The sequence below is a fragment of the Phyllostomus discolor genome, chromosome 13 (assembly GCF_004126475.2).
Source record: "Phyllostomus discolor isolate MPI-MPIP mPhyDis1 chromosome 13, mPhyDis1.pri.v3, whole genome shotgun sequence".
NCBI lineage: Eukaryota > Metazoa > Chordata > Mammalia > Chiroptera > Phyllostomidae > Phyllostomus > Phyllostomus discolor.
In genome coordinates, this window is record NC_040915.2 from 12,340,848 (window position 1) to 12,356,139 (window position 15,292).

At 53.7% G+C, this 15,292-nt stretch overlaps 2 protein-coding genes across 4 annotated transcripts; both read right to left on the reverse strand.

The window, feature by feature from the left end:
• Window positions 1–154: 154 nt before the first annotated feature.
• On the reverse strand, window positions 155–5,751 carry PROB1 (proline rich basic protein 1). Of its 2 annotated transcripts, XM_036014755.1 has the most exons (2): window positions 5,604–5,751; window positions 155–4,188 (listed from the first exon to the last, which is right to left on the reverse strand). In XM_036014755.1, the coding sequence occupies exons 1-2, from the start codon at window positions 5,616–5,618 to the stop codon at window positions 1,630–1,632; spliced, it is 2,574 nt and encodes an 857-aa protein (XP_035870648.1). In that variant the 5' UTR covers window positions 5,619–5,751; the 3' UTR covers window positions 155–1,629. The 2 variants fall into 2 exon arrangements, with proteins under 2 accessions (XP_035870648.1, XP_028384317.1); XM_028528516.2 differs by lacking the exon at window positions 5,604–5,751 and having other exon boundaries at window positions 155–4,756.
• Window positions 5,752–6,292: 541 nt separating this feature from the next.
• SPATA24 (spermatogenesis associated 24) lies at window positions 6,293–11,922 on the reverse strand. Of its 2 annotated transcripts, XM_028528819.2 has the most exons (6): window positions 11,760–11,922; window positions 10,528–10,593; window positions 10,169–10,299; window positions 10,015–10,085; window positions 6,640–6,742; window positions 6,378–6,534 (listed from the first exon to the last, which is right to left on the reverse strand). In XM_028528819.2, the coding sequence occupies exons 1-6, from the start codon at window positions 11,874–11,876 to the stop codon at window positions 6,405–6,407; spliced, it is 618 nt and encodes a 205-aa protein (XP_028384620.1). In that variant the 5' UTR covers window positions 11,877–11,922; the 3' UTR covers window positions 6,378–6,404. The 2 variants fall into 2 exon arrangements, with proteins under 2 accessions (XP_035870653.1, XP_028384620.1); XM_036014760.1 differs by lacking the exon at window positions 6,640–6,742 and having other exon boundaries at window positions 6,293–6,534.
• Between the last annotated feature and the right edge of the window lie 3,370 nt (window positions 11,923–15,292).

A 15,292-nucleotide genomic window follows, 5' to 3' on the forward strand; every position in this document is an offset into this window, starting at 1 on the left:
GTCCCTCCCTGGGAGGCAAACTCACTGAGGCAGGGATACCACAATGTATGAAAGACACACACGATCTCCTTCCCTAAGCCCTAGTGTCATGCCCAGGCATGAAAGGGCATGGGGGGGTGTTAAAGGGCCACAGCAGGAAATCAGACACCTTACACCAGTTGTTCCAGCCATCAGAGCCCATTGGGTCAGAGATTTATTGCTCACCAGGATGAGGTGACAAGCCCAAGGCCCTCCATGTTATGGAAACAGCATCTCTGGCCATGAAAAGATGTCCAGCTTTTTCTGGTTCATAGTTCTCACAGTCAGCTTCCAGTTCAAGGCAGGGGCAGGGTCTCCCAAGGGCATGAAACTTAACGAAGGCATCCATCTCCGCCCTGAATACTGCTTCTAACAGGCACTCTTCTTCCCCAAACTCATCACGTCACATACCTGTGCAGCAAGGTCCGGGCACTTCAAGCTCAGAACTCACACAGACCCCCGCACAGAGCACCTTCCACTTAACTCCACGCATCTTCCTCTGCCCTCCTCAGCGGCTGCTGGAACCTCAGGGCAGCTGGAACGCATGCTCTGGGGCCCGTCCCTTACTATGCTGTGAGCAGCCTGCAGAGCCAGCGCCTCTCAGCGTGGTTGTCACATCTGCGCTGGGGGAGTGAAACCAGCTGAGGGCTCTAAGTTCTCTCTGGCCAAACCCACACAGAAGCGTCCCTTCTACTGTCTGCCCTATCCCACTCTCTGCTCCATCCAGAGGGGTCAGGAGGCTCCTCTGGAAGAACTGTTCAACCATTTTCCTGCTTGTAAGTCCTTCCTGAAGACTCACTTCATCTGCTCCCTACTCAGGGTGGGAATGGCTGAAGCCCCCATCCCTGGCCCCAGGATGAGCCAGCTCAGCTCTGAAGGCTTAGAGAAGCCAAGTCAGAAGCCAGGGTTGATGGGGGAATACAGGGTGGGGCCCCCAGCTAAGGACTACAGCCACTTTCCCACTTGCCTCCAAGTACCCCATAGCACCTCCTGTACTACTTCCCTGCTCCACCTCCACCTGCTGTCCCTACAACTCCCTTTCTCGGACACAGCCTGACCTGGCTGCACTGGCCACTTCCCCTCACAGCCTCCCAGGCCAAGGCTTAGATTCTCTTCCAAAGCATAACAGATTGATGGCCAGAGTCCTTCTCCCTCCATCCCACTGTTGCTCACTAGCCTGCTCCACTTCAGCTGGGCCCACCTCCAGGGAGGAACGGACAACTACTACCTCTGCGGGCAGCCCTGTCCCCTGCTGCTCCCAATTCCTGCAGTTCCTAGGGAACACCAACACCCCCTCAGCCTGGCTCCTGGGGACGGGTCCCAAGACTTCTCTCTTTCCCACGCGCGCACACACACACCCACACACACCACACTCTGGGAATGCTTGGGAAAGGGGTACACAATGCTGTTGTGGAAGGAAGGCAGTCACTTCCTGAGCCCCAGCTCCATCAGCTCCAGGGGCTCAGTTACATTCTCTGAAGGTAACTTCCGGTCTGAGGACTAGATGAGATGGACAAAAAAGGTGACAGAAGACGGGCAGGGGATTGGATGCCTGACTCTTTCAAGGCCATCAATAGGCCTCAACACCATGCGGATCAGGTCCTGGGGGCCTCACACAGGGAACAAGGAGCCCTTACTGGCCTGGGCAGGACTCGGACCCAAGCTGGTAGAAGGAGCACAGAGGAACAGAGGGGGTGCAGGGCTGGGGGTCCCACTCACGGGCAGGTAGTACATCCCGTCCAGGGACCCCGCCTCGGAAGCCCAGGGTAGCTGGGTGCCGCTGAAGGGTGGCGGGCCCGGGGATGGCGGCAGTGAGAGGCCAGGGATAGGCCCATAGGCGGGCGGGTAGAGGCTGGGGTTTAGGGCCAGCGGGGTGTAGATGCGTCGGGGTAGCCCCGGGGGCGAGGGCGGCAGAAGCACCTCCACGTACTGCCCGCTCTCAGGGTCAAAGAGCAGCCGCAGCCGAGGCTGCCGCGGCGCCTCCACGAAGTAGTAGCGGCCACTCTCAGGGTCCACGAGGACCTTCCCCGTGCGCGCGGCCCCAGGTGGCCTGCGTGACCCCGGGGAGGGGCCGTCAGGGGACCGGTCCATCGGAGGAGCAGAGGCTGCGCGGGGCTGGGGCGGAGCCTTTATGCCAGCCAATGCCTGGGGCTCCCGCAGGACAGGCACCTGGGTCGCAGTCGCAGGCTCGGGGGCCGAAGGGGGAGTCTCCAATTTGGGTGCTCTCCCAGGACTCGAGCTAGGGTGCACCTGAGGGGAGCTGGGGCGGGGTGGTCCAGACGGTTGGACCCCTGCTGGCCCTATGGACGACTGTTGGGGTAAGGTGCGAGCTCCACCTAGGGGGCTGGTCGTACCCTCACCATCCGGAACAAGGCGCTGGGCCTCGGTAACCGGGTTTCCCCCTCCAGAACAGCGCACCAGGACTCCCCTGGTTTCCTCTGGCCGGCGGCCCAATGCCAGGGCACCAGGCAGGCGGATCTCAGTGCGCGCGAAGGGTTTCGCCGTGCTGTTCTCTGCCCTTCGCCGCAGGACCCCGTTGGGCTGAGAAGCGTCCCGGGGGGCTGTGTTGGGGGGTGGTTCTGGGGACTCGTAGGGGTGCGATACCACCGGTAGAAAGTCCTTGAGATAAACAGAAGTGTAGTGAGCCGGGGCGGGGGTCCCCGGCACTTGGAGCTCTTGCGTCTTGGATGCACCACCCTCTTCCCAGCGGGAATCCGCAGGAGGCGCAGGCAGCCCTGAGCCTGGGATTCCAGCCGGGAAGCTCGGCGCGTATGTGGTTTTCACCATTTTGCGCACGTCGCGGGGCCGTGGAATAGCCACACGCGGGCGTTCCGGAGCCGCTTCTCCAGGGCCCAAGGCTTCTGGGCGCTCATCCGAATCCACGGTGCCCACGAGGCGACTGAAGGGCGGGTCGGGTGCAGCCACCTCTGGCGACCGCTGACTGCCTCGGGAGGCAAGATCCAGCATCTCCCGCGTGGAAGGACTCCCAGCCTCCGTTAGCTCTGGAGTCCTGGGTGAGGATGGCGTAGGCGGCGCCAGCTTCCCCTGGACCACGCCGTTCACGGCTTCCCGCATAGAGACTACCGAAGAACTCTGCACTGTGGGAGCCCACGTCTCTTGGGGCGATGGGCTCCTCGTCCCAACAGGACGAGCTGGAGCCTCCCCTGAGATCAAGGCCGGCGGCGATGGGCTCCTACTCCTCTCTACTGTAGCTCCGATTTCGGGATGTGGAACCTCCCACCGTGAAGGGGCCTCAGGGGACGGGCTTCTTGCCCTGGCAACACCCGGCCTCCACGGAGAAAGGGTCAGAGGGGAAGAGCTTTTTCTGCTGACAGTTTCCTCGACGGTGGGATCCTGACTTTCCCATGCGGAGTATGCCTGGGGGAAGGACGGGCTACTCACCTTCCGAATAGCCCGATCCCACGGGGGCAGGTTCTGCGGGGCCAGGCAGTGAGAACCCCGCACGGCTCCATTTGGAGCTTGCCCCAGCGAGGCCGGGCTCCTCGGCCTCACAGCCTTACTTGGAACTTCCCGGGGGTCCCTGGATTCGAAAGGCGGACTCTGTGGCCTCAGAATGGTTCGATCCGGAGTCTCTCCCGGGAACCTAGTCTTGGGTTCCTGGTTCTGCGTCTCCTGGGTCTTCTCCACTGACTGCAGGAAGATGCTGGAACTAACCGGACCCAGTGGCTCGGTCCCGGGAGCGGGCTTGTCGCGCCGAATCGCGCGTTCACGGAGGCTGGGCCACGGCCGTGGGGCCCTGGCAGGGGCTGAATTATATTGCACTCGGGGTGGCCGAGACCTGCCATCCTCCTGGACCATTCGGGTGCTGCTGTCCGTTTTCCGAGTCTCGGGCTCTGGTTGATCCGTGGGCCCGAAGGTGGCGCTGCTTGGGGCAGGAGCCACGGGGTTCAGTTTTCTGGCCAGCGCCGCCTGCACGATGCCCGCGGCGGCCTGCAGGCGGCCCAGGGACTCGTCCAGGGAGCCGGTACGCAGGAACAGTCGGGGGCGCGGCGCGCAAGCCTCCCGCGGGGGACTCCGAGGCCGGGGGCGCAACTGGATCTGACGCTTGGGCACCGTCCGGGGCCTGGCGGGCGCCGCACGCTCCTCCAGCGCCACCTCCACACATTCGAACTGCGCGGGGGTGGCGGGACCCGGCCCACGGGGCCGCAGCTCCAGGTAGGTAGCCCAGCGGGAGCCACCGTCGGGGGGCTGGGGCTGTGGTGCGGCCGGGGAGGGAGACCTGGGCCCTGGTGGAGAGAGGCTTCGGAAAGCCCGCGCTGTGATCTGTTGCACCTCACCATCCGCGGAGTCAGAGGGGCTGAACAGGGCCCCCGCGCCGAAGATGACTTCCATTTCCCCCGACGGCAGCATGCGCAGCTGGGGCTGGGGCGGCCGCGGGCCTGAGCCCGGGCCTCGCGGGAAACCCGAGCCGGGCGGGAGCTGCTGGAGGCTATTCTGGGCGCTGACGGACAGGCGAGGCTGCGCCCCCGCCCCCAGCGCAGGGGCCACCCGGGGCCAATTCGCCCGGCCCTGCGCGTCTGGCCCAATGTCCGGGGGCTCTGGAGAACCCGGAGCCGTGTGGTAGGAGCCTGACGAACCGGAGGAGTCCTGGCGCTGCGCAGGGGCCGAGGGTAGTCGCCCTGTGAGCCCGGGCACGGCTGGCGGGGCGAGCGCGATCAGCATGGTGGGGCCGGACACCGCTCACTACCTCCCTCGCACTCGCCTCCGCTGCTGCTGCGGACGCCCGCACTGTCCCCGCCCCGCCCGCGGATGCCATGGGGTCACTGCTCCTTAAAGTGGCCGCGGCCGATCGCGACCCAGCGGTATCGCCAGCAGGAGAGGCCTGGACCCTGGGCCTTACCCTCCCAAGCCCCTTCTCCGGCGCGGCTTGGAGCGCCGGGGTAGCACTCCAGGTTTTGGCGGACGGGAAGGTGAGGAGAGGAAACAGGTTGATGGGGAGACCCGTCTGAGGTCAAGCGCAGTGCATGTGGATCCGTGTGTGAGCCACGGGCACAGACTTTCAGGCCGGGCAACTCAGGTCTTGCCAGCAATTTTGTCTTCCCCTCAGCCCTCAGTGGCTTCCCATCACAGCAGGGCACCCCTGCTCCCTGGCTGTGTCATCCCATCCCAGTTGGAGCTCCTAAGAGTACACCCACTTTCCTTGACCAGTCACCCCACCTTGGCCAGTCAACTCCAATTGTTTGGAGGACTCCCTTTCCCCCCACCCCCACTCCAAAAGTTGTGCTTGGGACCCAGGAAGCTGCTGTCCCTGGCTAGGCCCGTTGCCTTTAGTGGGAACTTACTGGAAGGAATTGGAGTGGACAGGTCTTGTATAGGCTGCTTGGGCAACCAGAGCAAGTCCGGGATGCTGATGTGGGCTCTCTTAGGAACATTTTGGGTTGCCATGGAAAGTCCCACTGAGGCAGGCATAGCTCTGTGCTCCCCCAGGTACTCACAAGGCCCTCATTCAGCCCCCACCACTTCAGCACTAGCCCTGGGGACAGGCACTGGTGGGTAAGCAGCCACCATTTGTAAGTTGCTCTGGGGCAATGACAACGGGCACTATTTGCCCTAATACTTCTGACTTCTAGGTCCTGCATGATTCAGTCTCAGCTGGCCCTGCAGCAAGAACACTGGTCCCTCCTCTACACTTACTTTCACACTGACCCAGGAAAAGCTAGACTTGAGGAATCTGACTCAGTTTCCCTAGTGGATCTCCTGCCAGGATGAGTCCCTGTGATCACTGAGCTGTCAAGTGATGACTTCTGAGAGGATGAAGCCTGTCACAGCCCCTCACAGACTGTTTCCCCACCTTAAAAAGAGACATGGCATTCTCCCTTTCCCTCCTCCCATTTGTGAACACTGATGAGTTTCTGTTTGGGGGAAGGGTTAAGAAGGTGCACATGTAATTCACAATGTAACATTTTCATTTTGTGATGATTTCCCAGACTGACTGTGCTCCAGGAACCCACTGTCTTTGAAGTCTCTGGTCAGGGCTTTCTTTCTCCCTCTCTCTTCTCTCCCCCTCACACACAGGGCTGTTTATATAGGCAGGGATTAAATACCGACTAAGAAAGGACAGTGCCCACTAGACAACAAAGCAGTCCTCCCCTAGGCTGCAACCCCATAATCCCATGGACCCCTGGCAGGTGGTGCTCCAAGGCCTGTTCCCCACTCAGTCCCTGATAACTTAATTCTCACATCACCAAGGCCTAGGAGGCAGGCAGGCAGGCAGGAGTGTCTTCTCTTAACCTGTCCCTTTCCTGGGGGCCAGGCCACTGGTAAGTCTTCAGGGGGTACCCACAGGGATAAGAAGGATCAGGATGGGGATCCCCACAGCACAGAAGGCAGAGCTCAGGTTACAAACAGAAAGCAGATGACCATTTTTATTTTCCCCTGGGGTGCTGGTGGCTCCATGCCTGACGTGTCCCCAAGGCTTTCTTATGCTTCTGGTCCAGCACCTGGGCCATGTAGTTCTCCTGCTGCCTCTGGATCCGGAAGTCAGACATGTGATTCCTGCAAGGAGCCAGCTGGGCGTGGGCTGGGGACAGCCCCTGGTAGGGGCCAGAGGTCTGGCTCCCATATCCATTAACAACCCCCAGCCTGTCCATGACCCCTCACCTGAAAATCTGTTTCTGTTGGCTGATAACTTGCTGCAATTCCTTAATCTCATTCTCTTTGCCATTAAGTATATCTTCTTGCTTTATAATGTGAGACTCAATTTCTGTGGGGGAGAGAGGCAGGGAGGAGGTGGTTCCATCCCACGGGCCCCTTTCTAAGACAAGATATTCCATCGTGGGTCTTTTCAGAGCTTGGCTCCTGCCACCCAGAGGTTCTCCATGAGTAGCTGCTAATACTTTAGTAAGAATGAGTTTATTATGGAGTCTTGATGGGGTGGTAGGGACACAAAGTCTGATAAATGTGTCAGTGACTTCACAACTCTATTCTGGACCAGGTGACTCACAGGAGGGCAGGCAAAGGCCCTTGGAGAGAGGTGGCAGCCCTGCCCAAAGGCAGAAGAATGAATGGCTCCTGGCCTGATCTCCCGCAGATCTTTGCACACGTCGCCTCTTTAGTGAGACTCTCCCTGGTCTAAAATTATAACCCTTTCCAATACTTTCTGTCTCTTTCTCCTGCTTCATTTTCCTTTGTAACATGTATATCTAACATATCATGTATTTTACTCATTTACCTTCTCCCTGAAGATGCAAGGACAAGGATTTTTGTTTCATTCATGGTTTTAACCCTAAGGCCTAAAATAGTATCTGGCACATAATAGGTGCACGATACATTTATGGAATGAACAAACAGGATGTCCCCTGGGGGTTTCAGACTTAGAAACATCACCTAGTTAGGTCATCTCAAGCCAATTAGACCTACTGAGGGCCAGCCAGGTGTGTCCAGCCCTCGGCAGGGTCCCTGCCATTGAGGCAACAGCTCCTTAAAGGAGTGTTAAGATTCAGGAACCGATCAGAGGACAGAACAAGGTGACATTTCAATGAATGTTGGTGGGACAGTATTACCATTTTGGGCAAGTTGCCTCCTTTTCAGACCAGTGTCATTCATTTCTATAGATGTGGGCAGAGACAGCCCCTGCAGGGTGGGGAGGACCCAGGGAGATTAATGGTTGCAAAGCTCACAGGCTAGTTAAGGCTCATTAGATGCCAGGATGATTTTTGTGACTTGGGTCAGGATCCAGTGAGGCTGTAGGGACCTGCGGGGTGCTTCATTTACATAACTCTCTCAGGAAGCCCTGGAAAATTCTGATCCTCACAGGAAGAAAATCCCACTGCCTTTAAATGTTAGACACAGAGTAACTAAAACAGAAGCTCTGAAAATACAGAAACGCTGAAGCATTCAAGGTTTCAGAAGAGACGGTCTGGTAACAAGTTAAGGCACAGCATAGAAAAGAGGAGGCACAGGTGAAGGAGGGGAAGGAAGACATGAGCTCATGGGGTCTCGGGCCCCGGACGATCAGCACTCCTTCCCCTGGTCATGCAGCTAATCCAGACTCACTGCTTGTGAAGTTCTCTTGAGAAAAAGCACCAGAAATTTGCGTGAATCTTTTAAAGTAAATGAGATAAATATAAAATAAAGAGCACCCAGTGAGGGAATGGTTAGAAAAGCCCTTTGAAAAGATTCAGGAACTGTGCATGTAAAAACAAACTGAAACTACACAAAGGAAGAGGCAGTGGGGAGGCGCAGACCAAGAGGAGGCCAGGGGGCAGTGGTTCGGGTCACCAGATCTGCTCAGGTGAGGGCTCGTGCCCCACTGGAGGGATTCGGGACATTCTGGGAGGAGGCAGCCAGGCTCCATCCCTGTGACTCACACACACCTTCCAGCCCTGCGGCCTTGGCTAATCTCTAGGAAATACCCTAAAGGAAGGATGTCTTTTCCTAGCACTGCCAGGGAAGTGAGGGTGGGGGATGTCCAGAGAAAGGGAAAGGACTAGGGAGCAGTGTCCTGGGTAGAAGGCAGTGACTGCCTATTGGGCCCCAGGAGGCCCTAATGGGAGCCCTTGATCAAATAACCATGAGGCCTGCCAGGTCACCTGGCCAGATCAAGATGGCAGCCTGCTGGCAACTTACCAGTGAGAATACTCACCAAGGGAGAGAGAAGTCTGGATTGGAAGGTAGAGGGTACCCAAAGCTCCAGGTAGGGCCCATCAAGAGAGACTCTTTGAACCTCTTTGGGGCTTGAGCTCTGGGCTCTGCCCCTATTCAAAATCTGCTGCAGTGAATGAAGCAGATGTTGTATATGGAATTCATATCTACTTCTTAAAATATGTATAAAATAAAAAATATGGGAGTTTAGCATTCTGGGAAAATGAAAATGGGCAGCTGATTGAAAGTGCCCCGCAACTCACGGCACCAGCTGAGCTAAGTGGCTACATGCATCTGCATGGAGCAGAGCTGAAAACTAATGGCCCACAGGCATATTGGCCCATACAATATTTTTAAAATTTCTAAATCACCCTAGCTGATATGACTGAGTGGACTGAGCGCTGGACTGTGAAGCAAAGGGTCACAGGTTCAATTCCCAGTCAGGGCACAGGCCTGGGTTGCAGGCCAGGTTCCCATTAGGGGACACGTGAAAGACAACCACACATTGATGTTTCTCTCCCTCTCATTCTCCCTCCCTCCCCCTCTCTAAAAATAAATAAATAAAACTCTGCCTTCATTCTTAAAAATAAAATAAAATAAAATAAAATTTCTAAATTAGTTGCCACCACTAAAAAGTCAGAAAACTTTCCATTAAAACCGGTTTCTTTTTTAAAGCTCTGACAGGCCCTGGCTGTTGTGCCTCAGTGGATTGAGTGCCAGCCTGTAAACCAAATGGTCCCCGGTTCAATTCCCAATCAGGGCACATGCCTGGGTTGTGGGCCAGGTCCCCAGTAGGGGGCGTGTGAGAGGCAACCACATATTGATGTTTCTTTCCCTTGTTCTCCTTCCCTTCCCCTCAAAAAAATAAATAAATAAAAAATAAAATCTTTACAGCTCTTGACAGTACTGGACCCCTATTTCCACAGCAGAGTAGCTAAGCCCTCCGGAGGGCCCGTCTCTCCGCATCACCACAGTCCCCACTCTGCCCTACTAATCCCCACCCGGAAACTAGGGATCAGCTCCCAAGTAGTACTGTGCTTGCTCTGTTGTTTCTCTTTTAACAGAGTTATGAACAAAGTATACTAGTTCTAATATCCATCAAAAGAGGGAAAACAAAAGGTGGACTAAGAAAGGTTGTATGTTTCAAGAAAAATGGGAGCAAGCCCGTTCCTTTATGGCCACGAAGAATATTGTACACCAACTGCTTTCCTCATTTCCGTGGCCTGCCTGGTCCCTGAAGGCCTTTGCGAAGCTGTGGCCCACCTGGGCCTGCCTGTATCCTCATCCGGGAACAGAAGTTGGGATGAAACCCTGCCCTGGACATGGGCATGGAGCAGTTAGGGATGAGCCCGTGTATGTAAGCGTGGGAAGGAGCACGGGCCTCCCGCCTACCATTGCACTTGGTGATGAGCTGGTCCTTCTTACTGGACTCCTGCAGGGCTCTACTCTTGACAGTGGAGAGCCTGGGTGGAAAACATAAGAAAGGGTGGGAAGACTGACAGGCAGATGGGACCCCTAACCTTCCCCCCTACCAAAGCCCACTTACGCCTTTTCAAAGGCCAGCTTCTCTTTCTCCAGCTGTTTAGACAGTACTTCTACCTCTCCGAGGGCAAACTGCAACTTCTCCTCTTCTTTAGTCAGGAGGACCTTGGTCTTGGCATGAGCAGCTTTCTCGTCCTACAGGGGCAACACCAGTAACCTCATTACCCCAACCACGTTGGATCTCCTAGGCTCCCTCAACCAGCCCCTTACTCAAAGGGCCACACAGAAGCCAGGGCACAGAAAGATTCTGTCCTCATTACTGAGGCTGGAGGCTCTCAGAAGCCAATACTCAATGACTCTGCTCAGCCACAGAGATCCTGGGACATGGGGTAAGATTAGGAGCCTGCAGAGGCCATTACTCACCACCAGCTTCTTTTCCAGTGCCTGGAATTCTTCTTTACTGACAAAATTTTCATCCTGGAGAACCATCTGCAATAGACACTGGCTCAGGAAGGGCCTGGGGCTGGGGTGTCCTCAGGGACCAGGAGCAAGGATGGATAATGGGATGATGCCCATGGCATCCAGGATGAGGTTGGGGCCCTGGGAAGGGAGAATTCGGTTCCACAAGATTCACTGAGGCTCAGCTCTAGGTCCTGCCCTCAAGGAGCAACCAGTCTTATAGAGGAGATAGCCCACGGCCAGAACTTGTAACATGGTGTGTACTATGATGGAGAAGCACAAAGTGGTGTTCAGAGGAGGGTCCTGACCCTAAGGAAGGGTCAGAACTGCTTCAGGAGAAGGGGACATCAAATCAGACCTGAGATCTGCCTGCTGTGTAGGGGTGGGCCAGAAGAAGAGGGGTGGAAGAGAAAAGTGTTCTAGACTGTGAGAAAAAGGCCAGGGTTGGAGCCTGCCTCTTAAAGAAACCAAGAGGAAGAGTTGGGTACCTTCAGGTAACTGAAGATAATTCAATGCTTAGGGCTGCATATACAGCCATTAGAATGAGAAAGAAAGGTAAATCATCTTATTTCTGAGATAAAGTTATCTCCCACCTTTTTATCAAGATAGAAAACAAAAACAAAATAACCATGAACTCTACCTGGCCAGGATTTTACCATGCCTGTCCAGATAATCTAGGGCTCCAAGCTTTGCTCCCATGAATTGGGGTTTGACTGAGAAAGCAAAAGCAAAGGGACATAAAGGGGTCAGAAACCAAAGTCCTTAAATTATCGTGTGCAAAGTTCAAATCTGTGCTTACTGCACTCAGCGTGGCAGACACTTCATTAAACACTGGGGAGATGATGTCCCTATTTGGAAGGATGCCTTGAACCAGAGGGTCTTGGGAAATCAGTGAAGTCATCCTCAACTAGATATGGGGGAAATGAGGCTCAGTGAATAGAGACATATCTACCGGGCCCTGCACAAGCAGACAAAGAGAGTAGAGAACAACTTGATTTAAATTAAAATTCCCTTGTAAAATATTCATGATATTCTTCCCCTTTGGCTCCACCCCCACAAGCTGTAACACATCTAGGCCCCGCCTCCTGGTGACGCTATTTGTAATGGGCTCTCGGCACGCCCCTTGCTTCCGGACAGGGTCTGGCCCCTACCCCACCATTTAGGCAGCCTCTCCCTCAGCTCTTTTGGCTGCGTACCACGTTCCTCAGCTGATGGATCAGTTCCTCCTGAGATTCAATCACGTCCCGCAGTTGATCGAAGGCGAGACACACCGACCCTGACCCCCCCTGCGACCACCCGGCGGGCGTCGCCATCTTTTGCCCCCGCCAGCCCGTTGGAAATGGCTGCTGCTGAGTCGCTCACCACATCGCCCACCAATGAAGATGAGACGCCACAGAGCACCCTGGCAACCGGGGGCGGGGACTTTAGCTGCTAGCCAGGGTCGGACCGCCTCTTAAAGGAGTCGCCCGGGGAATTTAAAACCCTTAGGAATGGAAGTTTATAGAGAATTTGCCCATCTGTATTATCTTGTGTTTCTCACGCAGTCCTGAGGAGCAGGCGGGGACGGGCTAATATTGACATTTCCTTTATGAGCCAGTGAACAGGAAACACATCCGCCCTCAGCCTCCTCCCAGAAACTGCAAGACCGTGAAGCAAGAGCCATTTAAAGCAACACCTGTATCTTTAGCTTCACACGCCTCTCTCCCACCCTAATCTCTAAATATACCCCAGAGTATGAGACTCCAGCCTCCTCTGTTCTCTCTTCCTCCTACAACATATGCAGTACTTAGGAGGCCCTAACTTAAGAAATGAAGGCGAGGCTGAAGAATAGAAAAGGAGAGTGGTCTCATCCAAGATGAGTCCTGGTAATCTGGTACCAGGCTCTTTGCAGCCAAATGGAGCCAAATGCGACCGTATCAGTGCTGCGGAGGGCACTGAAAAAGAATCCGAAGAGATGGGAACTGAAGTGGAGCATGAAGGAGACTTCTAAAACGGGTAGGGAAGGGTAAAGTGATCACACATCTTCACCAAATCCCTATCCCCCTTTGTTTTGAAACTCAGTTAAGATCAAGCTTAGGGAATATCAGAGCTAATATTGATCGAGTATTCACTATTTCATGGCACAATTATGACACATTAGTATTATTTCACTTGCTCTTCATAATAACTTTGGGAAATAGATTCTAATGTCCACATTTTACAGATGAGGAAATGCAGGTTCTCTAGAATGAATAACTCGCCCAAAGTCACCCAAGCTACTAAACTTTGGAACAGTTTTCAGGTGGGCAGTTTGATTCCAGATTTCATATTCTTTAAAAAAAATAATTTATTTTTAGAGAGAGGGGAAGGGAGGGAGAAAGAGAGGGAGAGAAAGATCAGTGTGAGGGAGAAACACCATTGGCTGCATCTTGTACATATCCTGACCAGGGATGAACGGGCGACCTAGCCATGTGCCCTCACTGGGAACAGACCCGATGAGCTTTTGCCCAGCCAACTGAGCCCACACTAGAGTCCACGTTCTTAACCATGATGTTTTGCTGCATTTTTATTGAACATAATAGATACTGAAGATATGGAAGCAGGAAATGGCTATATTAAGGAGTTAGCAAAAAATGTTATCATTGTCCAGGAGGGAAGCTGAAAGTTTAGGTAAGCCACTCAGGATGCTCCCCAGGGCTCCCGAGGGGTCTGTTTTTTTGGCTGGATTTTGTGACCTGACAAACATGGTCATTCCTGTGGGGCTGTCGGTGATAGCCCTTGTTTTATCTTCCCTTGTTGCTTGTGTCTGTTCTCGTGTCCTTGAGAGCAAGGCTATTTCCGGCAGCCAGTCTAAAAGGGCCCAGAGCATACCGTTCACTAGGACTTCTGTGATGGAAATGCTCGTCTGCACTGCCCAGTACTGCAGCCACTGGCTAATGTGCGCTATTTGGACCTTGAAACATGGCTCATGTAACTAAGGAATTGCTTTTTAAATTTTTTAAAACTTCAAAATTTACATTAAAATAGCCTTATGTGACCCTGACTGGTATGGCTCAGAGAGTTGGGAGTTGTCCTGAAAACTGAAAGGTCGTGGGTTCGATTCCTGGTCAGGGCACACGCCTGGGTTGTGGGCTAGGTCTCTGGTTGGGGGCATGCAAGAGGCAAATGATCAATGTTTCTCCAGCACATCGATGTTTCTCTCCCTCTTTCTGTCTCCCTTCCCCTCTCTCTAAAAATAAATAAAATATTTAAAAAATAAATAAATAGCCTTATGTGGCTACTGGCTACTGTTTTGGACAGCGTATGAGGGCCTAGAGGATGTAGTTATACAGGTTGTGTGCCTCAGCACAGAGCTTTCTTGGAACTTTGTCCATCAAATGTGAATGTTCACCTGAATCACCCTGGACAAAGCTGCACATTCCTCTGGGGCAGTGATCCCTGAATCTTCCCTTGAACTCTGTCCCCTCTGTAGTGTTTTTCATGAGGGGCTGCTTGGTATCTCTTGCCATTTACCATTTACCTCCACCAGCTGGAACAGGCTACCTTGTACACTTGGGGGAAAACCCTGGAGCACAGTAAGCTCCAGCAGCCGGTTCCCTGGGGATGGACAGTAATGAGCAAGAGAGAATGCTGGATACCAGCATAGTGATGGGGACAGTCAGCTTGGTTGGGGACTACCACAGACTCCCGCTCTCTAGGTCCACAAACATGAGCTCCTGGCCAATCAGGGCTCATTGGGGCAGGATGACAGGACATCACAATGAGCTCTGTGATCCTGCCTGAGAAAGAGTGGCTTTCTTCACAGGGTTATCATCATGATTGATCTCATTTTCTATTGCTATATAACACATCACCCAAAATTTGTACCTTAAAAAAAGTCAGTTTGCTCAGGAATTTTCAATTTGGGCAGAGTTCAATAGTGAAAGCTCATCTCTGCTCCATGTAGTATCAGCTGGTATGGTTGTTGAGGGAAGGAGGGAGGCTAGAAGTTCCACCACCAAGATAGCTCCCTCACATAACTAGCAAATTGGTGCTGTCAGCTGGGAGCTCATCTGAGACTGAGGACCAACGGTCTTGTTCCTCTCCATGGACTTGGTGACAGGGTTCAAGAGAAAGTATTAAAACTGACAGGAAATGGAAGATGCCAAGTTTCTTGAGGCCTGGGCCTCAAAAGCAGCATAGTGTTATTTCTGCTGTATTCCACTGATTAAGGAGCCACAGAGTGCAGCTTCCAGGAGAGTGAACACATCCCACCTTTTGATGGGAGGAGTTTCAGTTTGGGCTACACATCCAGAGGAAGTCCTGAAAGATGGCATATCATTCCCTTCAGGATTCAGCTTGAATAAAACTAGACTGGAACTTAGAGACTAGTAGGGGACACAGGCAATAATCAAACACTTAAATCTCAAGCTAAGTCATTATTCAAATAAATAGCATTATAGTTATGACAGGTGCTAAGAAAGGAATGAGAGTATTTTACAAGGACATTTAACCCAGTCTAAGGTAAAGGGAAGGCTTCTGTGAGAAAGTGATTTTTGAGCTGGAACCTAGGAAGATTATTAGGGGCACTTAGTGAAGAGGGGAGGAGGGCCAGGTGAGTGGGAAAGGGCTCCAGAAAGAGGGAACAGTACACATCAAGTCCCTGGGTTAGCAGAGCATAGTCGTGAAAAGGCTGGTAGGCAGAAAAGAAAAGGATGTACAGGGCAAGCAGGGGTGGAGGCCAGAAACTTGGTAGAGCCTTATTAAGTAT